At 51.4% G+C, this 26,294-nt stretch overlaps 1 protein-coding gene across 2 annotated transcripts; it reads right to left on the reverse strand.

Moving 5' to 3' along the window:
- Window positions 1–104: 104 nt before the first annotated feature.
- Window positions 105–26,294, reverse strand: DNAJC7 (DnaJ heat shock protein family (Hsp40) member C7). Of its 2 annotated transcripts, XM_084615615.1 has the most exons (15): window positions 24,545–24,600; window positions 22,166–22,288; window positions 12,392–12,480; window positions 11,700–11,824; window positions 11,485–11,598; window positions 10,852–10,926; window positions 8,606–8,724; window positions 8,056–8,209; window positions 7,152–7,316; window positions 5,864–5,955; window positions 4,432–4,505; window positions 3,015–3,161; window positions 2,469–2,621; window positions 1,610–1,672; window positions 105–403 (listed from the first exon to the last, which is right to left on the reverse strand). In XM_084615615.1, exons 2-15 carry the CDS (start codon window positions 22,192–22,194, stop codon window positions 366–368), a joined length of 1,437 nt encoding a protein of 478 aa, XP_084471741.1. In that variant the 5' UTR covers window positions 22,195–22,288; window positions 24,545–24,600; the 3' UTR covers window positions 105–365. The 2 variants fall into 2 exon arrangements, with proteins under 2 accessions (XP_084471741.1, XP_084471740.1); XM_084615614.1 differs by lacking the exons at window positions 22,166–22,288; window positions 24,545–24,600 and adding an exon at window positions 26,138–26,294.

Consider the following 26,294-nt stretch of genomic DNA (forward strand, 5'->3'; position numbering starts at 1 on the left):
CCAACCAAAAGGAGCCATGAACACTTCGCCCCACTGACAAGCTGGGTTTCCAGCAACAGGACCCTGGAGGAAGTCCGAACAGTCTGAAAACACGGGCCAGCATGGAGGGACCAAAAGATTCAAACCATTTTATTTTTTTTAATAAAGTTAACAGTAAAACAAAATTCACAAGCCTTCCCCGCCCCCTCTCTTCAGCGCTGGTTTCCTCTTCTCACACAAAGCACACAACAGAGAGGTCTCCAACTGAGAAAATGAAACTGCTCTAAGTACAATGAGACATGATGAAGGCAGGAGTCTAATTATGTCCGTATTCAAGGTTAAAACAAGCATTTCAGGTGTGTGTATGTGGTTTGTAGGTTTTTATTTTAGCCAAACTGGAAAAAGAAATTTCCTGGCCCAGAAGCTGAAAGAGAAAGTGAGAAATATTAGAGCTCGTGAGTCTCTCTCCAGAACGAAAAGGAGTACTTGTGGCACCTTAGAGACTAACCAATTTATCTGAGCATGAGCTTTCGTGAGCTACAGCTCACTTCATCGGATGCATACCGTGGAAACTGCAGCAGACTTTGTATACACACAGAGATCATAAAACAATGGTGGGAGGAGGTATTGTTTTATGATCTCTGTGTGTATATAAAGTCTGCTGCAGTTTCCACGGTATGCATCCGATGAAGTGAGCTGTAGCTCACGAAAGCTCATGCTCAAATAAATTGGTTAGTCTCTACGGTGCCACAAGTCCTCCTTTTCTTTTTGAGAATACAGACTAACACGGCTGTTACTCTGAAATCTCTCCAGAACAATGCTCTTGAACATCCGTGGAGTGCTGGACACATAACGCAGCCCTTGGACAGACACACAAAAGGGAGGGGCTCCGGGCAGTTTACTCTGCCACACAAAGAGGGGAACGGAGTAACGCTGGCACATGGTCAGTGCTGATAAGTTAAAGGGGTCTGGAGAAAGGATTGCAAGGGCTAGAGTAATTTGCAAACAAGACTTTTCCCAGGTCAGGGGTCCATGAGTTTCCCCCCTGGATTGTATTAATGCTGGTTAAGGTGCCGACCAGATGCTCGGTGCTGTACAAGCCATCCCTGTGCCAAGAGGCTTGCAATCTATGGTGAGCGGACCATGCACCAGGAGAAGGATGGTCAGTGTGGAGCATAACAGCCATTTGCAACATCCCCTGGCCAACTCAAAATGCAGCGACAATAGGCCAGGGCCTCCAGAAGGCTCCCGGGAGTCTTGTGTGTCTAACAGGAGGCAGTACAGACTAGCTATACAACGTGTCTGATCAGACACCCTTGTTTCCAGATTCAGTGACCCAGCAGGTGCGTGCCTGAGTGACAGCCAAGCAGATTTCTCAGCAACAGAACACCATTAGTGCCAAGTTTCCTCACACCCTGAGGGGGAAGCTTTTCTCTGCATAGGCCCCAGAGGCAGCCATCGGCTGGGGCACTGCACAGACCACGCCTTCTGTGCGGGCCCAGAGGCACGTAAGCAGTTAAATCAAATGAACCCTTTCGACCACCGACCTACGGCGGGGACGTTAATATGACCGTCACGTATATGAACAGCACACACGTTTCTCACGCTGGTGGAAAGACGTGTCACCTACCTTCAAAACTGAAGCCGCCTGGCCCACCAAAGAAAGCCTTGAAGATATTGTTAGCATCAAAATCTGCGGAGGGAGAAGAGAGGTGCAAGTTAGAGATACTGCTTGTGTTATTTCACGTCTTTGTACAGTCTTCTTAAACAAAGGCTCCTAAAGTCCTTTACAAATGGATACACACATGGCTCGCTTTACCCCCCACGGAAATGCAGCAGCAGGGAGCAGCGCTGCAGGGGTTTAGGGCAGAGTGCAGACTGCCGGAGTCACCAGAGAGACAGGCAAATGGAGTTCGTGCTAGAGCTAGGTCTGGACACTACGGGCCAACGGGCTGATCGCTGGGATAAACATCATGCAACCAACAGGGACCACGAGTGCTCAGCACCCATGGAAGACAGTCTCTTCAGCAGAACAGTGCCCCCTAGCTACGGGCTGGGGCACTGGTTCAGTACTGACTGAGGGAAGCTGCTGAATCACCAACAGCTAGGGGCAGCCCTCAGGTTCGAATCATAGAATATCAGGGCTGGAAGGGACCTCAGCAGGTCATCTAGTCCAACCCTCTCCTCAAAGCAGGACCGATCCCCAATTTTTGCCCCAGATCCCCGAATGGCTCCCTCAAGGATTGAACTCACAACCCTGGGTTTAGCAGGCCAATGCTCAAACCACTGAGCGTTCCTTGGCCATCTCCCCCTCAAGCGTCGACACAGCAGGAGCATGGTCAGTTCACAGGTGCCATGGGACACAGCAACGTTAGCAGGCGTTTAACACAAGCAAGGTAAGGAACAGCCCCTCCAGCAGTGAAGGCAGACCTGGCATCCTTTTACCCTGACAAGTTCATCCTGGCTCGCATGTTTGTGGGAACACTAACCTGCCATGTTCATGCCATCCTCCTCCAGATCCTGCCCACTGTCGTAGCGAGCCTTCTTCTTGGGATCCGACAGAATGGTGAAGGCTTCTCCGACTTCTTTGAACTTCTTCTCCTCTTCTTTCTGTATTTCTGCGCTTGCCCCACTGTGCCGGTCTAAGGGGCGAAGACAGGTAGGAAAGAAGCTTTCAATTGCTGCCAAGCGTCGCTGATGAAGTGAGCTGTAGCTCACGAAAGCTTATGCTCAAATAAATTGGTTAGTATCTAAGGTGCCACAAGTCCTCCTTTTCTTTTTGCGAATATAGAATAACACGGCTGCTACTCTGAAACCTGGAAAACACTACACGTTCCAGCCAACCATCGACTTTTATGTACCACCATGGTCATCCTGCTGAAATTGTCATTAAAGACCTCAAACGATACAGCCCAGTGGGAGGTTCTGAAGACGGGGAAAATGTTTCCTCTGAAATTCTCTCTTCCGTTTACTTCTGCTCTCTGAAAAACCTAAAGCAGTGAGCTGCATGCTAAGAGCAGAAAACATTTCTCTACCTGGGTGATGCATGAGTGCCCGTTTCCTATACGCCTTCTTGATCTCATCTTCAGAGGCGTTTTTGTCCACCCCGAGGATTTTATAGTAGTCTTTCCTCTTGCTTTTTTTCAGTTCCACCTGTGCATTCTTTAGGAATTGCTTGTGTTCTAGAAAGAAGAGCAAGGCAGAAGGAAAGAGCCTTGTATCACGTGCAGCCTTAGTAGCAACAGAAGGAAAGCATCCTTCTAGAATTAAAGAATTCGTTTTGTTTCACTGTCCCCAGCGAGACATCTCCATTAACGAAAAATGCACTCACGTCATTATACTTAACCCCCAGGGTTTGGGAAACGGGGGCCTAGGTACTACCCAGCCAGCCATAGCCTCTCGAGACTCTGCATGTCAGATTTTGGCCAAGCCTCACTCACACGACAATCCCTTTGCATTACGCTAGGTGCGATACCCAGACTAAACCATTCATCGCGCGTGGCTTCTGCTTGTAAGGCAACGCCCTGGGGTGGGGACAGAGCCAATTTTTTCATCTTTGAGAACAGAGGAGACTCTTGTGCTCAGGCCTGGCACTTCGGAGATGGCTCCAACAGGAGGGGTCAGTGATGGCCGAATTTCCAGAGAAGTGTGAACTGCTCAGTCAATGGGGTGTGGGCACCTAACTCTGGTTCCTTGGAAAATTCCAGCCCAAGCCGACTCAATGTTAATGTCCTTTCAGCAGCGGCGCCCACTTCCCTGAGCCCCTGGTGGTGCCTGGTGCACCAGGCAGTATCTTAAAACACCTCTGGCTGCTATGCAAGGGGAAATGTTAACACCCTCAGTGTGTCAATAAAACCTTGGCACCAAACATCTTCCTGCCCTGGATAGTACTGTAGCCCTGGTGCTGCAGAGATCAACGGAACTGGGGAGGCTTTCATGACACCGCTGCTAGTAACAGGCACATAAGTAGCCCATAATACAGGCAGCTCTAGATCCCTGTGGTATCCCAGCATCTCCCAAACATGTTAATTTATCCTCAGTTCCCCTTGGAGATGGAGACGTGTCATCCTCCTCATTTTCACTGATGGGGAAACCACGGCATAAAGAGATCCAGTGACCTGCCCAACGGCACTTGGCATTTGTGGCAGAGCCAGGATTTGACACCACCCCCTTCTGGATGTCAGTCCAGGGCCAACCACTTGACCAAGCTTTACCCCGCTCTCCAACACTGGGAGAGAACAAACTCTCACACGATTCCATTAAGCAGCTGTCCTGGAGCTTCTGGGGATTTTCCCAATATCCGTACAAAGCAAGGGGCAGCATTAAAGCAAGAGGGGGCAGATCCGTGCGTACAATGGCAATTCAGGTGTTTACCAGCATTGCCGCCTTACAAGAAACAGGTCTGTCAAGGGGCAGGTCATGTGTATAGAAAGCGAGGGCTGATGCTTTTACCTTTTGTTTTCTCTGTCTGGTAAACTTTTTCATAATCCCTCACAGCATCTTCGTATTGTTCTGTGTCCATGTAACTATGCAAGGAAACAACGGTTACAATGGAATAGTTTACAGAGACTAACAAAAACCACAGCAGCAGGGGTTAAATTATGAGGCTTCTGGAGGGATAAAACTACCGAGGGAAAGATATGCCTAGGACCTGCAGAAGCAAAAATGAAGGGGCTCCGTAGGGAGAGCCCAAGGTGGGATGCAGCCACCTGCATTTCTCAGGGGTGACCCACAAAGGAAACCCTGGCAGACTAAGCCTGTGCTCCGGCCCCGACCCGCATCTGCCGTCTTGTTGTGCAGGATGAATCCTAGCAGGTCAAGAAGCCATCCCGCATAGAATCGCTTCACCCATTCACCAGGTGCAGGAACTACCAGCAGCCGCTGGGAATTCCGGGAAACTGACGCAGAGTCAGACACTAGCTATGGTCTCAGGGCGGTTAAGAGTGATGAGACATTTCGGTTAATACCCTCCGTTACCAGAGGGCTCAGTGGTGGCTGGTTACTGCCTGAAGAACAGGCAGCACTGTCCCATCACCAGATATTACCGAGCCCCGGATGGGGGTGGGGCAGGGCAGCCAACTTGAAGAAAAAGATCAGGCATTTCAACTTAAAGAGTGATCCGACAGGGGGCCCCAGGGGCCCTTTCAGCACAGCAAGTGCCCAAGAAACTCTGCCACTGCCCAGGAGGAACACCAGGGGCCCAGGAGAAGGGGAATGCAGAATTTCTGATGAAGACTGTTGAAGAGACATTAAAACCGGTCTCCGTGCAGCAAGCCCTCAGCCCCTGCAGCTGAGCATGCATTGTACAGGGACAGCCAACCCTCCAAGCAGCGGCAACGTCACTAAAGCAAGGGTCCCAAGCGCTGGCGTTCACTGCCCAGGCTGTGCCACGTGCCCTGGGTGCCAGTCACTGTGGGTTCAGAGACCCTCACCCAGAACAGGGTGGCATAGCCACTATCCTTGAAGAGAGATATTGGCCCTTTACAGGGAGGCATGAAAGGCAGGTCTTGCGACAGGTCAGAGCCAGCCCCATTTCACAGCAGGCTCTGTAAGCCAGGTTAATGGAGTGAGATTTCAACCACTCTGGGACAGGACACTGCTTTAAGCTACTTGATTAAATCACCAGCTACAAGGGAGAACAAACAAAGGCTAAATGTGACTGGCAGCCCACGGCATCAGGTCCACGACAGTGCTGTCAGGCTTCCCGTAGCCACCAGGCACACACCTGGCTACAACAGGAGCCTGCGTTCACACACCGCTTCCCTACGACGCTGCCTTTCATCCCCATTCAACTGGTCTCAGCTCCGGCAGCCAAGCGGCACTGCAGACAGCTGGTCCCCAACCTGAACCTCCCTCTGGGTGCTCAAAGCCCCGGCCTGCTTACCATTGTGCTCTCCTCAGGTATGCTTTGATATATGTGTCATCCAGTTTTATTGCATTTGTGCAGTCATCTATTGCTTCTTCTAGTTTCCTAAGCTACAAAGCCAGACATACAGTTATTCGTGAATCCCCTTGAGAGGGGATGGATTTCGACACGATTTATGTTGAAGCTGCGGAGATGGAGCTACAATCTCCATGCAAAACGAAAGCCACAAATACATGGCTCATCTGGAGACGCCTCTTTCCACCTGTCTGGCACATCCCCTTTTAGAACCTGCTTCTCTGCCTCACGGAAGGGCCTGGAGGTGAACTCCCTGCCAGGACTCTGCCTTGAAAGGAGACAAAACACACTGCTCCCCACCCCAGCCCAGAACTCGTGCTCCCTAGGAATACTGGAACTCTGACTGCACCTGGAGAAGCAGCAAATTCATTTTTATAAACTACTCACTGCTGCTTCTTAGAAGAAGCGTTTGGAAGGGGGTGGGGGTGCAGGCAGAGGGGACGAGACTTGGCCCCACACTAATTCCCAGGTGGGATTACAAACTGGCAAAAATTAAGGAAATTAAAGGGGCGGGGATGAGAAACCACGTTACCAGTTTTCAAGTGTGAGCATCACACAACTGGAGCCAGATCTGGCTCCCCACTCCCACAGCCCGATGGCCGGAACGGCCTTCTGGGCAGGCTCCCACGCCCACTGGTTTGAGCAGGCATCGGCGACTGCTCAGGCAGCAGAGGGTGGGATTTCACGCTGTGTGGGTCACATGATCAGCAAGGAATTGCTCGGGGTGGTGTTAGGTTTGGTAACTCCTGTGTTATAGTTTTCTTGGATGTCTGGCAAGGGCGCCAGGGCTTTGGACAGGTGTCCTTTCTTTTTAGATGGAATTAAGTACAGTAAGTGATCTGTGGGCGCTGAAGTCTCCTCGTTCTCAGGACAGGATTAAATAACTCAGCTGGAGAAGGGGATCTAAGGCCTAACACTTCCCCTGGCTTGGGTTTCACGTCTTTAGGACAGTTGTGTCCCATGCTGTTTGGAACAGCACCTACCCACGCAAACATGAACCCTAGCTCCTTGCCTGCAGAACTAGCAGGGACTAGACAGCCCAGCAGGGATGGAGCAGCATTGCCAAACCAGCCTAAACAAAAGAGAAATTTGGCACCATGTCTCGTTCTGGAACGAATCATCCCTCGTCTGTATCCCATGGGTTTCTCCTCCACGGCAACGCAGTTTATAACTGGGGAGTGCCTTGAGCTCCCAGGATGAACGCCCACCTTTAATGCTGCCTGGGTCTTACCTTTGAATTAACCGTCCCCCGGTTACAGTAGAGTTTGGCATTTGTTTTTATGTTATTTGGGTCTATCCCCAGTGCCTCTGTGTACAGTTCATATGCTAGTTTGTAATTGCCTTCTTTAAATGCTTTATTTCCATCTTCTTTCTTTGCTTTAAGTGCTTTGGCATTCTGAAAGAGAAAGTGCCCTGGGATGAGGACAGACACTCTATGACATCAAAGCCCAAGGCTCACTGATCCCAAGACACACTTTCTAACTTGCTTTCAAACACAGCCCCAGACCATACAAGCTGCAGCTTTGTCACCACTCCAGCTCCTCTCTGCTAAGAAACAGCCAGTGTCAATCACAGCCATTCCCCGTGGGACGAGGGGACCAGTTAAAGCTCAAGGTCAGAATGTAGCAGGGAAGGAAACAGTTGTATTATAAAAAAGGAAGGAACCCAACATTTTACATCTTACCCAGCTCAGTGTTGCCTGAAAAGGTGGGTGAAGAAGAACTAGATTGGAGAAGAGAGGACGGGGCAGGAACTTGAGAGGAAAAACACTTCAAATGCAAGTCAAGCTGCAGATCTTCACATTTTGACAGCTTGCGTTAGACTTCACTGGAAGTCAGAGGCTAGAAACTTAGTATCCAGGACTGCAGAGAGTGATCTCCGATTGCTCCAGAGAACAACAGGCAGGAGGGGCAGCCCACAGCGTGGCCTAACCCTGGAGAGGTCTATCAGTGGCTACCCCACAGGGAAGCAGCAGGTGGAGTTCAGGATGGACCTGATGCGCTGGCTACAGCAGATATGTGGAGGGTTAAAGCGTCTGGGAGAGGGGAGGGGAAGAACAGCAGGAAATGGGGGAGGGTTCAGCTGAGCAGAACAGATTCATTATAAGCCATTGGCTCCCCAGTCTCGGTACTTACTCGGCAGGCGAGACATGCTTTCTCGTGATCAGGAGCCATCCTGAGTGCCTGGACGAAGAACTGCACAGCCTTCTCGATGCAGTCTTCATAGTACAGGCAAAGACCTCGGACGTAAAGGGCGTCTGCGTTTGTGGAGTCCATGCGTAAGATGTCGCTGGAATAGCCAGACATGCACATTCAGAATCCAGTCTAAGCACTTTCGAGATGTCATTTCCTTCTAACCATCAAGAAAAGCCTCGCTTCACCAAGGCGTTAGCTATTTCACCAAGCCTGCAGCCAGGGTGCTGCACTGGGAAACGCAGGCAGGCCTGCGAGTGACACGGTGGGAAACCCAGCATGGTTTTTAAGCAGGTGGCCTTAGTAAGACTAAATGGCAGGGGTGGAATTTGAGCATCTGTCCTAACCACATCTTGCACTTCAAGAGGAACTTAAGTTATTACACGTGTGTTTCCATCACAAAACTCCCCTCTCAGGGCTAGGTTGAACAAATTCACACTGAGCTAGTGCTCTTGGGACACCCGGGGCTCGTTAGTATGTCAAGTGTTCCTACCTAGCTACAGACTGTGCTTCTGGATAGCGACCCAGCAGTGCCAAACATTCGGCCTTGAGGATTTTGAACCGATGACAGGCAGGAGCGAACTCCAAAGCGCGGTCCATGCAGAACACAACCTAGCGGAAGAAGAAAAGCAAGTGGGAACAAAGCAAACAGCCAAGAGCCAGAGCTGAGAGACAGTGCTATTTCTGCACCAGCGGGGATGGCAGACTGGTCTTCAAACTGAACCATGCAGACCCAGAAAACACACTTCAGTAGAAGCCTCCCCGATGTGTAGGGTCCTAAAGGCCCCTCATTTATGAAGATCTGCAGCTCGTCTTGTATTGCTCGTGAGCCCATCTCTGGGGTATCCAAGCACCACACACACAACGAAGGGTCACAAAGTGCCCCATGGACAGCAACAGACCAAACCCAGCCCTTTTAAACCCTCTGATGCTATGGCGAAAGAGGGTTTTCTAGGTGCCTGAGACAGACCATTATGCTCCCACGTTTCCTGAACTTCTCCTCTCTCCCCATTGGTAGGGAGTGTGGGAAGTGGTGGAAACTCAATCGACAGAGACAGTTGGAACCGGACTGAACAAAGCACAAGATGCCAGTGCAGGGACCGAAGCTGCACTGGCCTGTGATGGGCTGGGTGACCTAATAGGTCTTTTCCAGCTCTGGTTTCTCTGGTGGAGACAGCTGCATGAGAACGGGAGCATTGTTCCACAAAGGTTCATCTGCTCCTGGGGCCGGGCTCTCAATCCCCCGTTTGTGACATCACAATTAGCTGCTGTGGGGAGCACCGATATGCTACAGATTGAGGAGTCTCCCGCCTTCTGGGTGGGGAAGGACCAGGAGCAGCTCTCCAGAAACAAAGGTTTTGTTTCATGACAACGTCCCTAGCGAAGTGAGATGGGAGAAGTGAGGGACGGAGACACAGGCAGAGTTATTCCTAGATACAAAATCCAGATTGTGAAGAGCAGCTGGCACAGTGGGACAATCGGATGAGGCAGAGCTGGGATTGACCATTACAGAATCCAGAGCCTGGGCTTCAGGCATCTCCTCCTGCAGACACTTACGAATAGTGCTCTTAACCCTGATGTGATGAAGAGAAGGTCTCCTGCCCTGAGCCAAACCCTGACCTCGCATACATCCTCTGAAGGCAACTGCAGTTGGGTGCGAGTCGCACGTGGGTGTCGGAGGGCAAATGTGTCTTTCAGATTTCACAGCTACTCTCACTAAGGCAGGGCAGTACCAGCTGCACCCAGCCCATGAGAGGCTTAGAAACAGGAGTGGAGGATACGGTGAATAGCTATGCATTCCCCCTTTATCTCTTTAACACTGGCAGGGAACCTGCTGCTTTGTGAATAGGGATCCTGGGGATGTCTTATAGGACCAGTGTTTGCTTTACAGCTGCTGAGAATGTAATCTGATGAGCAACGCCCACAGCCAACACCCCAGTCCCACCCATACTCTGCACGGCTAAGGCTATTCCCGCCAGGCAAGTTAGCTGGGTCAGTGCTGGATCAGCATAGCTCTGCCTTCCTCACAGGGCAGCCCACGTGTGCCCCAACAGCCCAGTGGAGTTATAGACTCCAAGGCATGATTTGGCTGTGGGGCGCCTTCTCCCGCACTCCAGCTAAGGGCCAGCATTCCCTACCTAAGTTCCTTCTAAGCTGCGCAGCCTGCCAATAAACCCCCAGGCAGGGGCTCAGACTGCAGCAGGGAGAGATGCCTCTCCCCCAGCACGGACCTGCCACGCCAGGGGAGAGGCACCCCTCCCTGCTGGCCCCAACACGGACCTGTCCCAGACTTGCCACTACTGGGGGAGAGGGCCTGGTCCAGGCCCACCAGAGCTGCTGGGGAGAGAAGCCCCGCCGGAGCTGCCGCAAGGGAGCGGTGCCTGTCCCCCGGCCCCAAGCTGCTGTGTTGAGAGGAGTCCTCTCTCCGCACTGCAGCCCCAGGACAGCCGGCAACCCCAAACCCCTCATCTATGAGCCTTCACCCCTAGCCGGAGCCCTCATCCCACCCCACTCCAACCCTCTGCCCCAGCCCTGTGCCCTCTCCCCCATGAATTTTGTTATGTGCACCAATAGGAAGGTGATGTGTCACACATTTCAGCCATATTGGTGCACATAACAAAATTCATTCTGCACATGGACATAAAAAATTAGAGGGACACTGTCCCTGACTCCTGCTGAGCCAGCCAGATCAGTGTTTTCTGGTCATATTGTGACAAAAAAGATCCATGTTGATTTTACCTTCCTGAAATCCCGTTTCTCAAAATCGATTTCAGCTATTCTCTCGTATTCCAGCACAGCGCTCGCATTCTTCAACTGCAAGAAAGGAGGGCACGGTCAGTTTCGCCTCGACGGGTCTGCACCTCCGCTGGGTGGCATTTAAACCAGCCAGCGCCCAGGACACCAGAGCAGCCCTGGGAGCAACAGTACTCTAGAGCTACCCTTGCTTTTCTAAAGCCAGTTTAATGCGGGCACCTGGGACTGGACTGGCTTGATCGCCCTGGAGAACGAAGGCCTCTGCTTAACCACAGACAACACTGCCCCCCAGCCACCGCCGCTCCTCACCACTCCCCCCGATTGCCCAGTCTAGCTCCCACATCTCCTCGGCCCTCGGCCTCTCAACCAAGGAGGAGAGCGCACACAACAGCAGTTTTGCAGAGAGGGTATCAGTCTAATGAAAACTGGACTGAGAACCCCCAACTCATTTCACCTCTCCCCCCATCAGATGGCTTCCCCACAGTGACACCATTTAGTCACTTCTAACCTGAGCTACACTTGTTTCTGCAGCCCAGAGGCGAAAGGCTCCATAGCACAATCCTGCTCCCCTGGGCAGCCCCCATGAGGGGGAAATTTGGATCTCAGAGAGTTTCTTACCTCTTGTTGTGCCTGAGGGTTTGTACGATCCAGTTCTAGAACTCGTTGGAAGCAGCGGCTGGCGGCCATGGCATTCCCGAGAGACAGGTGACATTTCCCTTCCCGTAGGTGTCCCTGAGAAGATAGTTAAAAATGTGGCAATAGTTGGCACACGCGCGGGGGGTGGGTGTTCCAAAAGCTAGTAACAATGATACACTGAATGGCTGGTCACCTACCCTTACAAAGGTATCGTCCAGTCTGACAGACTGTTGGGCATCTCCCAGTGCTTCCCGGAACTTCCCCAACATCATTAGGGTGGCTGCTCTGTTACCATAATAACTGGCATTGTTAGGACATGCGTCTGGAGAAAACATTACAGCAATCCCAGTTAGAGCAATGCAAAGGGCTACACAGGTTGTAGACAGAGCACATTACAAGGTCACTACTGGGTTCAAAATCACATTCCCTGTTTGCAAGTTCATACCTTGCCTGAGCAGCTTAAAAATTACCTGGAGTCCACCATTTATACATAGGAGGACCCAGAGGGATCGGAGTTCCCTTGTGCAAGCGCCCTGGAAATAACAGTGTCCCGTTCAGTGCCCATCAGCATGGTAACACTGCTGAGCCCACATGGGAGGGAACTGTGCAATCCTTAACACTACGGAGATCCCAATCAATCAGCCTGGCTGGAACAGACATCGACAAGGTGCTACAATACAGCTATCCCGAGCACTCACAAGCGTTCACGGTAAATCTGGTGAGACCTTGCACGGTAACTAACACATCTGCGTCACCAGGACGCCTGGAAGAGGTTTCTTCCACGTGTGCCGTTAGCAACGCGAGTTGAGCAATATACTGGGCGATCTCCCCCCATAACCCATTCGGTTTTAGCGAGCTCCAGAACACTGTCACAAACAGTCGCTCTCACCTATGGCTTTTGTGTAGTAGTTATACGCTTCGTTGTAATCTTTCTTGGCATAATAGGCATTTCCTTGTTCCTTGAAAGACTCTGCTTCTCTGAAAGAGTAAAATATCCCACCGTGAAATGAACAGAGACACACTGACTGGCCACAGCCGCCTCAGGACAGCTCTGCACGGTTCTACTGGCTACACATGGCTCTAAAGCTGGCCTACCTGGCCACTACAGAATTCCCCCTTCGATGGTACTCACGGGGAAAGAGGGTACCCCATGTCCAGGGGACTGCGGGCTGCTGGAATAGCCTTTGGGGCCACAGGCAGCTGGCTACTTGACGCTGTACTGGGGCCAGCCAAGGATCACAGAAGCTCATGATGGATTCAGACCATCTTTGCACACGGCCACCGCTCCGACTCTGGCCCCGTGAGCACGGACTGAACCAAGGGTATTTGTTCCTGAATTCTCAGAAACCAAGAAAACTGCTGAAGCTTTAACAGAATTTATGGGTCCGATCCTGCAAGGTGATGTTTACCCCCAACTGCCACTGAAATCAGCAGAAACCAAAAGTGCTGACCACCTGTCAGGAGCAGCTCCAGACCACGCAGGAATGGGCCAGACCACTGGAGAGGTCTCCTGAAGTCAGCAGGAATGGAGGGTGCCTGGCAGGCTGAGGAGGGGCCCAGGAAAGGCCTGGCTGCAGGGTCAGGTTTTTAAATCTCCTAAAATATTCCACGTTCAGCCTGATGCATCTCCCCCAAAGCCCTCGGAAGTTGAGCCCTCAGAAAAACAGAAGTAATCGCACCCACCGTCCATCTCACCATGTTGGCAGGGCAGCACGGCAGGGAATATGCACTGTCACCCTTCCATGCCCCACAGCCAGTCCTTTGCACCCCACACGTTAGGAAACACTGCACTGAGGGACAAACTCTCTGGGGCGGCATAAGTCAGGCAAAACCAGGCCCTGTCACTGCATCTGCTGCTATTCTGCTGCTGAAACAGCAGCATTGACTAACATTTACAAAGGCTCCGTTTCCCACGTCCCAGCTGCTAGTTCAGGGGTGGGCAAACATTTTGGCCCGAGGGCCACATGGGGGTTGTGAAATGGTGTGGAGGGCCTGGTAGGGAAAGCTGCGCCTCCCCAAACAGCCTGGCCCCTGCCCCCATCCACCCCCTCCCACTTCCCGCCCCCGAGTGCCCCCCTCAGAACCCCCGACCCATCCAACCCCCCCTGCTCCCTGTCTCCCCCACCGGGACCGCCCGAGACCCCACCCCCTATCCAACTCCCCCATGCTCCCTGTCTCCTGACCGCCCCCCGAACCTCCGCCCCATCCAACCGTCCCCTGACTACCCCCAGGACCTCCTCCCCCCCACACCAGGCTGCTCACAGCGGCAGGACAGGCTTGTTGGAAAGCCCGGGAGGAGGGCGGGTGCAAGCCACGCTACTTGTGCAGTGACGTGGCTGCAGGGGAGGGGCCGGGCAGGACAGTCCCGCAGGCCGTAGTTTGCCCACCTCTGTGCTAGTTCTCACCTCTGTCTGGTGGGCCACCCGCTCTCCTACCCTGCACGGCTTCTCCAAAGCAGTGTCACCTCTCAACAGGACCCAGACAAACCTTAACAGCAATAGTGTCTACATACTGGTCTTTCGGGAGTTTAGCTACCAGGGCTTCCCAAGTTCAGGTCCAATTAACGTGAACGGTTTTGTTTCCCTTTCTATGCCATTGATGGAGATGGAGGCTTTAGAAGCATAAACTTGCCCTGTTCTAGAATGTATTTCAATCAGCACTGGGATAAAATCATTTGGGTCTTCACCACTGCACCCAGAGCCTCAGAAATGAAAGCACCCGAGGTTTCTAATTACGCTCAGTCCTTCCAAACTATAACTCCCACAATGTACACAACTCGAAACCCTCTTCCTTGGAGGAAGGCAAATTTCAGCAATCAAGCAACGGGGGCAAGTCTACAGAGTACACAATTAATGACCAAACTCGCATTAAGGATACAGTATCACTTGGATTCCAGCCCAGCACAGTCCTTATGGTACTGAGAGCTATTACACTGGGCTAGTCCAGCCACAGATATTTGCTGCACATGGTAAGCAACTCCTTCCTTACTGCAAGCGTAGCTGACTGGCATTGGACGCCTTCCTCCCCATAAAGGAAATGTCAGTCAACTGCTCCCTATATAGAATTCACAGCAGCAACGGGGCAAAGGCCCATGGGACTAAAATAGCTAAGGGGCCATTCCAGCCTGCTAGAGCAGAGTTCCACGTTCAGTCTCAAACGCTCAGGCCACACCAGACAGGCTCCGAGCTGAGCTTCTCCACTTTCAGAAAACCCAGGGCCCAGAGTTACAGAAATGACCTGTGAAGTCCAAGGCAGACATATAGCACTGAAACTAGCTTTCATACGCCAAGGCAAGCAGCACGGGTGTACAGAACGGGCAGCCCAAGGAGTTATTAGATCTACCCCCAGCCCCCTCCTTCCCTGTAAGGCCACATGGTTGGCCCAAAGCTGATCAACCAATTTTACTGCTGGTGAACTTAAGCAATTTCTACTATCGCTGTTAGCTTTGTAGTAGTGTCCAGAGGCCCAAATCAGGATCAGGCCCCTCTGCACTACAAACTCTCCACAAACTCATCGGCAGGTGTCAGCTCTATCTTGAGGCGCTTGCAGTGTAAGCTGTCAAGGAAGCTGTAAGCAGGTGTTCCAGTTGGTTCCATTTTAATTTACAAACGTCTGGTGCGGCTCAGGCTCTGAACAAGCAGCACCCCTCTGCCATCCTCTTTTGATGGCCTGAGTGAGACTGAAGCGGTGCCAAGACACTGTGCGAGCTCTGGAAAGCAGCGATTTCACCCTTCATGACATCCTGGCCAGGTAAAGGCTGGGTGCCATGCACATGGTCCAGGACAGCCGGGGAATGCGCACCACTGACGGTATATGGGCTGGCTTAAATCACGGTAGCCAAATAAGAGTCCATTGCAGCCACATGGAGTACCTTTACAACGGATGTATGCCAACCCTCCTGAGCATCAGACGAGGCATGGCAGGTTGGAAAGTCAGAGATCTGCTGGTCCAGAGCCTATTATTTAACATTGACATTGTCGGAGCCCTTTGTGCTAGCTGTTGGACAGACCCAGTAAATGACAGTCCGTGAGCCAGAGAGTCCAAGCTGAAGACACCTTTCAACACCACCCCTGATTAAATCATCATCTGATACAGAATAAATCCTGGTCTGGGTATTCAAAACCCTGGCTGTCCACGTGCCCCTCTCTGTAAGGAGCGAAACACTGCCATGGCCCCTTTCTGCCCAAAGGACGGCATTTCAGCGGGCACTGAGCTGAAGGCTATCTGAAGCGAACAATGTGAGTTATGTTTGGCAAGCCCACTAAAAAAGGAACAAAGGGAACTGTGTGGGGGCAAGTTAACATGTTTTTAACCTCATTCGGGCTTGCCATTGGCCACTCCCACAAAACTGCCTCATGCACTGGGCTAAAAGAAAAGGAGGACTTGTGGCACCTTAGAGACTACCCAATTTATTTGAGCATGAGCTTTAATAAATTGGTTAGTCTCTAGGGTGCCACAAGTCCTCCTTTTCTTTTTGCGAATACAGACTAACACGGCTGTTACTCTGATGCACTGGGCTGTTTTCACAGAAACAAGGCAAGTTTGTCAGCTGGCAAAACAATAGATACAGAGTGTTACCACTCCAAGGGCCTTCAGGGTCAGGGCTAAAATATGTGCTGCTCACTTTCATTTTTAATCTTGTTCCCAATTAGGTTCAGCTCGGGATGCTGACAATGGGCAAGACCCAGGTCTAGTGGCACTCCACTGGTCAGACACACCAGGGATACCCTTGGCCCAGTATGTTTAAGTACTATTTAAAACAATCAGTCAGAGTCCAGGGGCGACTGGGTGGCAGAGCAGTGAGCTGCCATGTGGTGCTCAGAGAGCGCATGTCCCAAAGTGGGAGTGCTGGGAACGCAACAGATCCAGATCCCTCTCCCTCTGTTTCAGTGGATTCACTTCAGGGCCTTGAAAGGTATCTAATAAGTTCCCATCCAACCCCTAGCCTGAGTCTGGTCTGAATGAGCTTTCATCTCTATCTGGTGGGAAGCTGCCAATATGCCCTCCTCACCCATGCCCAGGAAGGGCATCATGCCAAGGTTGCCAACAGAAATGAACCCTCTGCTGCTGTGATTGAAACCTGTAATCTCCAGCCGCACAACCAAGTCAGCCGGGGGAGATGCACCCTGGAGTGCGTCAGAACACGTGGCAAGTGTCAGAGCAGAACTCCCCACCCGCACTGCACTGGCTCTAGACGGAAGCAGAGCTAGACAAATATGCCCCCTACTTGATTTACAGCAAAATGAAAAATCACTTTTTAAAATGGCATTGTCCCGACAGACAGTGCTCCTCCGGGCAGTTTAGAAGACACATGCAATGTACATCTCATCGGTGCCAGGCTGTCGGTCTCTCTCTCAACTCTTGGAGTAGTGATTGTTTCAGTAACTCGTGCCAAGGGGGTGGATTTGTACCACTAATCGGGAGGGGATTTTCACTCCATAAGATAAGACACCCATGCACAATGGCCACTTCTGAAGATGAGGAGGGTTGAAGCATTCAGAAGGCAGTGAAGGAAGTGGTGCCTAGAAGTTTGCTTTCTAGCATGTAGGGCAGGGGCGGGCAAACTTTTTGGCCTAAGGGGCACATCGGGTTTCCAAAATTGTATGGAGGGCCGGTTAGGGGAGGCTGTGCCTCCCCAAACAGGCAGGCATGGCCCGCCCCCCCCATCTGACCCCCCCTTGGACTCCTGCCCCATCCAACCCCTCCCTGTCCCCTGAGGGCCCCCCCATCCAACCCCTCCATTCCTGATTCTCCCCCCCCTCCCCGGGACTCCCCTGACCGCCCCACCCCCACCCCCTGACCACCACCCTGAACTCCCCTGCCCTCTATCCAACCCCCCCTGCGCGGGTGGCTGGCAGCACCACACCACCGCACAGCCCAGAGCGCCGGGCCAGGCAGCCACACCACCGCACAGCCCAGAGCACCGGGCCAGGCTGCGGGTCTGCCGCCCCGCCACCAAGAGGCTGGGGGGAGCAGCAGGGGAGGGTCCGTGGGCTAGCCTCCCGGGCCAGGAGCCGGGCAGGAGTGGCCCGCGGGCCGTAATTTGCCCACCTCTGGTCTAGGGTCCTATTGTTGTGGTTACGTATTCTGAAGAACAGGGCAGCAAAGATCATTGCAAAACCTGATCTCTTGGCCTGCTGAGCCACCTGCTAGAAGTGAGCAGATTAAAGATTTACAAATCAGACCAAGCAACTTTACCAGTCATTACGCACTGCAGTGTTTCTAGTGGTTACAGCTGTAGGGCTGGTTTCAGAGTAGCAGCCGTGTTAGTCTGTATCCACAAAAAGAACAGGAGGACTTGTGGCACCTTAGAGCATAAGCTTTCGTGAGCTGCATCCGATGAAGTGAGCTGCAGCTCACGAAAGCTTATGCTCACAATAAATCTGTTAGTCTCTAAGGTGTCACAAGTCCTCCTGTTCTTTTAGCTGTAGGGCTGTAAGCCAGGACTCCTGGAGTTATTCCCTGACCGCCAGTGAGTCACTGACCACTGCGCCTCATTACCCCATCTGTGAAACGGGGGGTTAAATACAGACCTACCTCACAGGAGAACTGTAAGGCTCAGTAGTGCTTATAAAGCCCTTTGATATAACCTGATGAGGCGTTACAGCAGGATGAAGAGTAGGAGGATGGTTGTTTCTGTTTAGCATTGGTTGGGTTTCTTTCTGTAGTGTTTACTAGACAGCACTTTGTTGACATGTCAAACCTCAGTGGCTGGATAACCTTACCAGAGAGGAAGTAAACCCGGCTGCCTTTATTATTTACATGCCTTTAAAGCTGAATGATGAAGTCTTGCAAGAAAATCAAAGTGACTTCAAAACATGTAGGCAGAGTTGCTAGGTTTGCAAGATCCAAGGCGTGAGAGCCCAGGAACAGAACGGCAGCGTCTCTCCCCAGTTGTGTTCTAACAACATAGCCCAACACACAGAAAACTGTTCTTGTTTACCACTGTCTCTGGCTATCCTAACAAAACAAATGCAGATCTCCTGATATCATTAGTAATTGTTTCAATCCAAACAGATGCTGCAGCCTGAATGAGATCATTCTGCATCTCACACTGATGTAGGCTGCATTCCCCACTTCTGCTTTGCTAAAAATACAATCCAGGCCTGAATGGATTCCTTTGTTCAGAGAGGTCAGTGTCTCTTGAGGGCCTCTCCGTGGTGAACCCAGGGGGTGGGGAGGAACAGAGCCACACCAAGGGACTCACTAAGAAGAGTCTCTTTCATTGCCTGCAAGCACTGAGAGCTCTGCTAGGAGCCAGCTGTCTGAAACTCCTCCCTTCTCCTGAAATGTGGTGAACCGCTAGGTTAACAAGCTTGTCATGCGCTCTCAGTTCTCCAGGTGCTGCAGGCAGTCCTACTCCACAGCCCAGCTCAACCTGAAAGGCTCCTCGGACTCCTTTCACAGGAAGAACATTCCTGATACCTTCTCCCCTAGGATCTGCCACATCCTCACTGGAGACGTGTGCCCTCCTCCAGAAGGGCAGTGGCCTCAACAACTCCCCTCTGAACTATTCAACCCCAGTGGCTGGAGGGGCTGGTAGGCCCTCTGCTCACCCTGCCTCTGCAGCAATCCCAACCCTTGCTAGCCCTTGGAACAAACTGCCAAGACAGATAACTCACCCTGCACAACAGTGAGATGGTCCCAGATTAGCCCAAGAGCTTTATCATCTACTTTTTGAGCAGCATCTTTCATCTGCCTCCTACCACCATATAAATCCTAATACAGATTTCCCGCTGCTCTAGCTTGCGACCCTCTTTTAACATACTAGCATCACCCAAATTGCATACATGATTTTCATAGCACAGAAACAGAGGCACAGCCAAGAACAAGTCATTTCCAGAATGACCAGAGCCTTCCGAGCTCCGTCTGAACACCACCTCCCAAACGTAGCTGCTGCACTAGCCTTCCTGCCTGGCTGGCACTCTGCAGCCATCCACATCTCTGAATGTGTAACTCAGGTCTGTACAATCTACTGAGGTGGCAGACTCAACGCCTCCCACAGCCCTCACTCCCCTTTCACTTCCTGCCTCTACTGCAAAGTACTTTAAGCTTCTCTGGGAACTAAAGAGCTGGGAAAAAGTTCCAGGAAGTCAAGTGCTTAGCTTTGTGTTTAGGAGGCTCTACAAGGTCAGACACTCCAGGCAGTTCACATGTTGACTTGCTTTCCAGGCAGCTCGCCTAGTGCCCTGCCATGCAGCGGTCTGTTTGCATCTCCAAACTCTCTGGGCTGGCAATAGTGAATCCCCAAGAGGTCCAAGCAACCCCTCTAGTCACTTGCAGGGGCAAAAGGCCACAGTCAACTTGCTTCACTGATGCATTCAAGGCATTTTGCTACAGGATATGGAGCCTTTCAGCTGAAATCCAGCCCAGACCTCTACCATCAGATGCTATTCAGTTACCTTTGTGTAAGGATATGATTTAATCATGGAGGTCATAGATTCTGTGACTTTACTGGACCTCTGACTTCTTTGGCTGCAGCCGGGGCTGTGCCTTCCCCCTGCCTGTGGTGGTGGGGCTCGGGCTGTCAGTCCCCCCTGCTTCAGCTGTCATTCTTCCCCCCAGCTATTTTTAGTAAAAGTCACAGACAGGTCATGGATGCCAGTGATTTTTTGTTTATTGCCTGTGCAACCTGTCGGTTATTTTCAGTAAACGTCATGCTGATAAAATCTTCATCTTACCTGTGTGAAATGAGCTTGGTGATCTTAGTGCCGTTCACAGTGGTTAGGTGATTACAGCCTAAAACCAGCCATCCTACCTAGCACTAGACAGCCCTCTCCCCATGGCATGCTGACAGTCTCAGCAGAGAAGCCAAGGAATGAATGGGTCACACACAGCACAGAGCGGGGTCTCCTCTCTCACCCCCAAGAGATGCTTCTTTCAGGTCAGGGATGAGAAACAGCGGCTGGGAAATGAGGGTGGAGGCAACACGTAAAGCTTATAGTGTACTTCCATACTGCTGTCTTCAGGCCGGTCAAGCCAGCCTCTCACATCGCTCTAAACTCAAAGGAGACTTTTTAAAACTTAAATCATGATCTTATCCTGCAGCTAGACAACTTTCAGAGTAACAGCCGTGTTAGTCTGTATTTGCAAAAAGAAAAGGAGTACTTGTGGCACCTTAGAGACTAACCAATTTATCTGAGCATGAGCTTTCGTGAGCTGTAGCTCACGAAAGCTCATGCTCAAATAAATTGGTTAGTCTCTAAGGTGCCACAAGTCCTCCTTTTCTTTCAGCTAGACAACGTCATCTGGGAGCCAGCCTCATTACAATACAAAGCAGCTCTGTAGCATGTCAAGTGGCAGATTCCTCTGTGCAGCAGTACCCCCTGCTGATCAAGGAGCAATGCTGCTACCTGGTGCTTAGTGCAGGGTATTGAGCTGATGAAAGAGGACCTACAGCTCACAATAGGCAGGAAGGAAGGTGGGGAAATCCAGCGCTGTGCAGGCAGATGCTTGTGTTTATCTACCGATTCACTTCAAAGGGCATTGGAGGTTTTCAATTCCATTGTTAAGTACAAATATAACGCTGCAGCCAAGGGGGTGTGTGTGAAGCAGCACAGCCTATTCCACAGGAATCCCCTAAACCACTGTTTCTCAACGACCAGTCCGTGGACCAGTGCCGGTCCCTGAGATCTCCCTGACATAGTTTAGGAAGGCAGCAAGCTGGCCCCTGGTATCAATAAGGTTGAAAATCACGGCCCTAAATCAGTTCTGGTGAGGACAACACCCACTATGCCACTTTTATAACATTCGCAGGTGGGCCTAGTGCCAGGAATATTCTGCTTCCGTTTTGTTTTCATGGAAATGGACATAGACCCAGAACTATTGTGGCGCTAGAGGTTTAAAGAGTGCAGCCAGAGAGCCCTTTGATAAGACCAACTGAAATCAAGGGAACTGACTGGGTTTAATAAGTAACCAACACACATTTATGATAAGCCCATGCTCATCCTCTACAATATAGGATTCCTCAACCAAAACAAAGGAGCTTGTACGATGCTTTGAAGACGTAAGGCTCTACATAAAATGTATGTATTAAATATTTAATTTTTGTACACCTACTGTACACTGATTCTATAAACACAATTATTCAAATCCTATAGTGCACTATGTATTCATATTAGTTTAGTATTTGTGTGAAGAATTCTTTTCAGCACCACTGGTTATTTTAAAAAAAGAATTCCATTTTGGCCTTGACCACTGGAAGCCCTATTTATTCACAGCACAGGTACAGTACCAATGTTATCAATGTACCTTATCTATGAGCAGAATGTCTTCAGGCTTCATGGCCAATTAAACCTTTAGTTTGCTGCTGACGCTGTCAACAAAAGAGTCAATTAATGAGATTTGTTCACTTGGAGACCCACCAACTCATTTCACATGAGATGGCAGTATCCCCTCACTATGGAGCTACACTGGATTTGAACTGGCCACCTAAAGGTGAAGCCTTCCGACCCCAAGATGAGGGAAAATTCAAATGCTTTGGTTTGGCACATTTTTTTCTTCATTGTGTAAATCTCACCCTCTCCATTTTACAAAGGTAACTGTGATGCACCTTCTGGGAACACGGCCACTCTGAAGCTGGTACCAAATAGTAAAGGAAAAGGTTTGATCAAGGAACTGTTAATCCTAATATTAATTTAGCAATGAGACTTTTTAAAGATACCTCTTTTTAAGATACTTCTTCCACATCATTCAGCACTGAAGAATGAGGGGAAACATCCCCCTGCATATATGCACAACGGATAGACTCTGGAGCTGCCAAGCAGATGACCGAGAAACTATTTATCTGACAAAAAATGAAGTGAAATAAAGCTTCAGAAATCAATTGAGCCACAAGAAAACCGTTTCCATGGTCTAGAAATCTTTTTAAAAAAACTCCCCCTCTTGTGGATATGCTGATCTGTGATTGGATCAGAACACAGAACTTTAGCCAATCAGAATGCAGCTGTTCAACAATAACTGTCACTAACTGCACCACCACCAGATAAAATTAGTGCCGTTACATCCATCATTTTCCATAAGTATCCCTGGAATTTATGCAACAGCAGGCAACCATTACCCCATGACCATACTCCACTCCTTCCCCCGACACGTCTCTTGAACAACCTGCAAATGACACATTCCGTTTATTTGCAGCTGTTTCAGTGCAATGCCAGGACAATTATGCTGAAATACAAATCACTGCTTTGCTACCGTCTATCTTTTCCTCCAGCCTCGGTAAGCAGAAGCAGCCATCAGAACCATTTTAGTACATTCGGGCAAAGGTTAGTCCAAAAACACATTTGTATCAAAACAATTTACGGAGGTTGTGGGGTGGGTTTTTTACTAACAAATTTACCCACGCGCTCTACAAAAGCTGTAGTGAAGCATCAGGTTCCAATGCCTAGTCTGCCTAAGTCCAGTAACACTAAGCACTTACATAGACCAGTCAACCTGTGGAACTCTTTGCCAGAGGATGTCGTGAAGGCCAAGACTATACCTGAGTTCAAAAAAGAACTAGATAAATTAATGGAGAATAGGTCCATCAATGGCTATTAGCAAGGATAGTGTCCTAGCCTGTTTGCCAGAAGCTAGGAATGGGCGACAGGGAATGCATCACTTGACGATTACCTGTTCTGTGCATTCCCTGGCATTGGCCATGGTTGAAAGACAGGGCACTGGGCTAGATGGACCTGACTCAGTATGGCCATTCTTATAGCACTTTGCATGGTTCAAGGGGCTTTACAGACATTAGCTAAGTCTCCAAACACCCTCTCTGACACAGCTGAGCAGTATCCCAATTTTACAAATGGGTAAACTGGGCCAGAGAAGCTAAAGAACTTGCTCAAACCCAGAGAGGAACTTTATGGCAAAGAGAAGATTAACACTCAGGAAGTTCTTGACTGCAGGCATCTGCTCAAACCAAGAGGCTACCAGCTGGCATACAGAAGACGGATATGTAGGTTCCAAGTTCTGAGCTACCAAGAGGGGATGGGAGCATCTTGGAAGTAGCATATTAATTCCTTCCTTCAACACCACCCCTCTAGGTGACCCTGCAATAGTGTTGCCCTGCCACCCCTCAATCAGATTAAAAGACAGGATCACCCCAACGGGAAAAAAAAAAAAAAGGCCTGGGGATCCCACCCTCAAAAGGACAACCACTGGATGAAAGACTGAAACTTAATGACTCGGGACTGAGGTACTGGCCCTATCCCAACAAGACAGCTGAGTGAGCTAGGTTGCTTTTGCTCTCCATTCCCGGGGTTCTATCTGGAGTGGGCCAGGAACCAACCCCCTCACCGAGGATGTCAAAGTTCTTCTGTTTCTGGGACTCTGCAGTCCTTTCTATGGGGATCGTTTTATTCATGACCATTTCATTTCCTTCTGCACACAGGTATGGAGGAGGAGAGGGGCTGGTGCTAGAGAACTCTGGAGTAGGAAGACTGAGCCCAGTTCGTGATTTCTAAATGTTGAGACATTTAATATTTCAACCAGTCATTTAAAAGTGAGCAAAGCCCTGGAGAAAATACTGTAAGGAGCAATCGCACATTAGCCCAGGGGAGGGTGTGGATCACATGAAACTTAGCAGGGCTCTCCTTGCACTAGTATTTTCTGTAACTCTATGATACTCGGATATTTTACGCAGCATTCAGGTGCTTTTTTAACAGTGTCATTTATCTATTTAATTAACCACACCAGGGTGCTACAATACTCCCAGCGCCATGCCCTTGCCCTCACTCTTTGATAGCTAATAAGCAGCACACGTACCTCAGGCCTTCACCCTCGTTTTGAAACTGGCACTACCCAGAGGCCCCTTTCAGTTTCATGTTGTCCTCCTGCTTCAGTCAGGTGACCACCTTTCCAGAGTGGCAGGCTCAGCCACCCCTTCCCAGATGTTGTAGTCCTCCTGGAGACACCAGACTGCTGAGACACAGCTGCCAGGTTTGCACACTAGAACTAGCATAGTGCCTCCTAAAGGAGGATCTAGGAACTTCATCCCCTGCTGTGATTGTGGCAGCAGGTGGTAACAAAAGCACTTGCTCTTGGAAAGAAAATGACTTACCAGAGGAAAGGGCTGGGATCCTCACCACGCCCGGCCTCAGACAGCATCTTCACCGCTGAGCAAAATTTGCCAACTAGCTTTAGGGATGAAGGAAGTTTGATCTTTCAGCAATTACTAGATGGAGAAGAACGCAGCTGCCCTAGTACTTTCAACACCCAATCCTGCCTTCAAATACATAGTGTACTTTAGAGAACCAATGTGCACAGTGACCATTTTTCCACGGAGCACGGGACAGGTATTGGAGAGCAGGACTCCATCAAAAATCTCAAACAATAACTGTTCTGTTGCAGGTAGGTGTAATTAATAAGTATCCGTGAAGTCCTCAGGCAAAGGAGTTAGAGAAGGGAAAAGAATTTGAACCTTCTTCAAGGGTTCTGAACTATGAGGACCCCCCCTCCGCCACCACATGCATAGTTTAACTCTTTAACTCCCTCTTTGGGGCAGACCTCGATCTGGCAGAGAAAGGCTTCTGCAGGCCCTAGTCAACACTGCCCCAGGCAGAAATGGTGGAACACACTGATAAAGACCAAAGCCAAGTTCGAGGAAGCCCAGACTTGCTACCTATCCATGTTTTCTGTGGCGCCCATCACTGCAATAGCTAAGTGGTAGGCCAACTGGCACCGTACAGCGGGCTGGGGTTTGCTGTACTGCACGAAGTTTGGCCCAAAGGAGATTGAACCTTTTCTATAAAACAGACAGGGACTGGAACCACCCCTGCCTTTCGTACTAGGACATGGCCAGCCAAGGCCACAGAGCTTCGCACCTGACATGCGGCCAAGCCATCCCGAAAGGAAGCCTCACATGCCGGGAGTGGCAGGCCCTTCTCCCCATACCGCACGCGCACGACGCCTCCCTCCCGAAAGGGCGGCCGTGGTCCAACTCCGCTCCGAGCACCCCGTTCCTGCAGACCCAGCACACGGAGCGCGAAGAAAGGTCCTCGGACTGGGCCAGGTGAAGGCAGCATAGCCTCGGCCACCCCCCCGGGCAGCCGCTCGGCCACCCCCCGGGCCGGCAGCTGGTGGAGACGGGGCCCTTCTGCCCAGATGGGGCCGCGACGGCTGGGCGCAGTCGAGGTGCCTGGACACGTTTCCCTTCCGTGGCCGGCGCGAGGGACCTGGCGTACAGCCCCCAGCCCCCGCAGGGCACAGCGCAAGGGGCACGGGGGGGGGCTACAAAGACATTTCAAGGGGGTGGCAGAAAAAGGCACCTGGACCCGGACTGTTCACCCAGGCACCCCCCCCCCGAGTATCCCCGGGACACCCCCCGTCACCCGGCCGCAGGGGGCGGATTTCCCCGCACTGGGGGTGGGGGTTTAACACCTCGCTGCGCCCACTGTCCCCAGCCAGGCACCGGGGCAGACCCGCCCCGCCCCGCCCCGCCCCCGGCAGCCGCCCCCCGCTGCAGCCCCCACGGGGGGGGTCCTGCCTCCCCGAGCCCCCCCCCGCGACCCTGAGACCGGCCCCCCCCAGAGACAACGGGGGAGAGGCCCAAGAAACGGGGCACCCCGGGGGGGGCGGTGCCGGGGACTGAGCCCCCCCCCTCGCCCCGGGCCCGGCCCCCCCCAGGCCCCGCGCCCCCCTCGGCCGCCGCTACCTGCGAGTCTCCTCCTCGCCGCCCAGCAGCCCGGCTCCCTCGGGCGCCGCCATGATCACATCGCACTCGGCCGCCGCCGCCATCTTACCGCCGGGCCGGGCACCTGGGGAGGGGGAGAGAGCGGGCGGCGGGGGGTGGGGGGGACCGGAAGGGACAT

This window comes from Lepidochelys olivacea (genome assembly GCF_965140295.1).
Source record: "Lepidochelys olivacea isolate rLepOli2 genome assembly, chromosome: 27".
Taxonomy (NCBI): domain Eukaryota; kingdom Metazoa; phylum Chordata; order Testudines; family Cheloniidae; genus Lepidochelys; species Lepidochelys olivacea.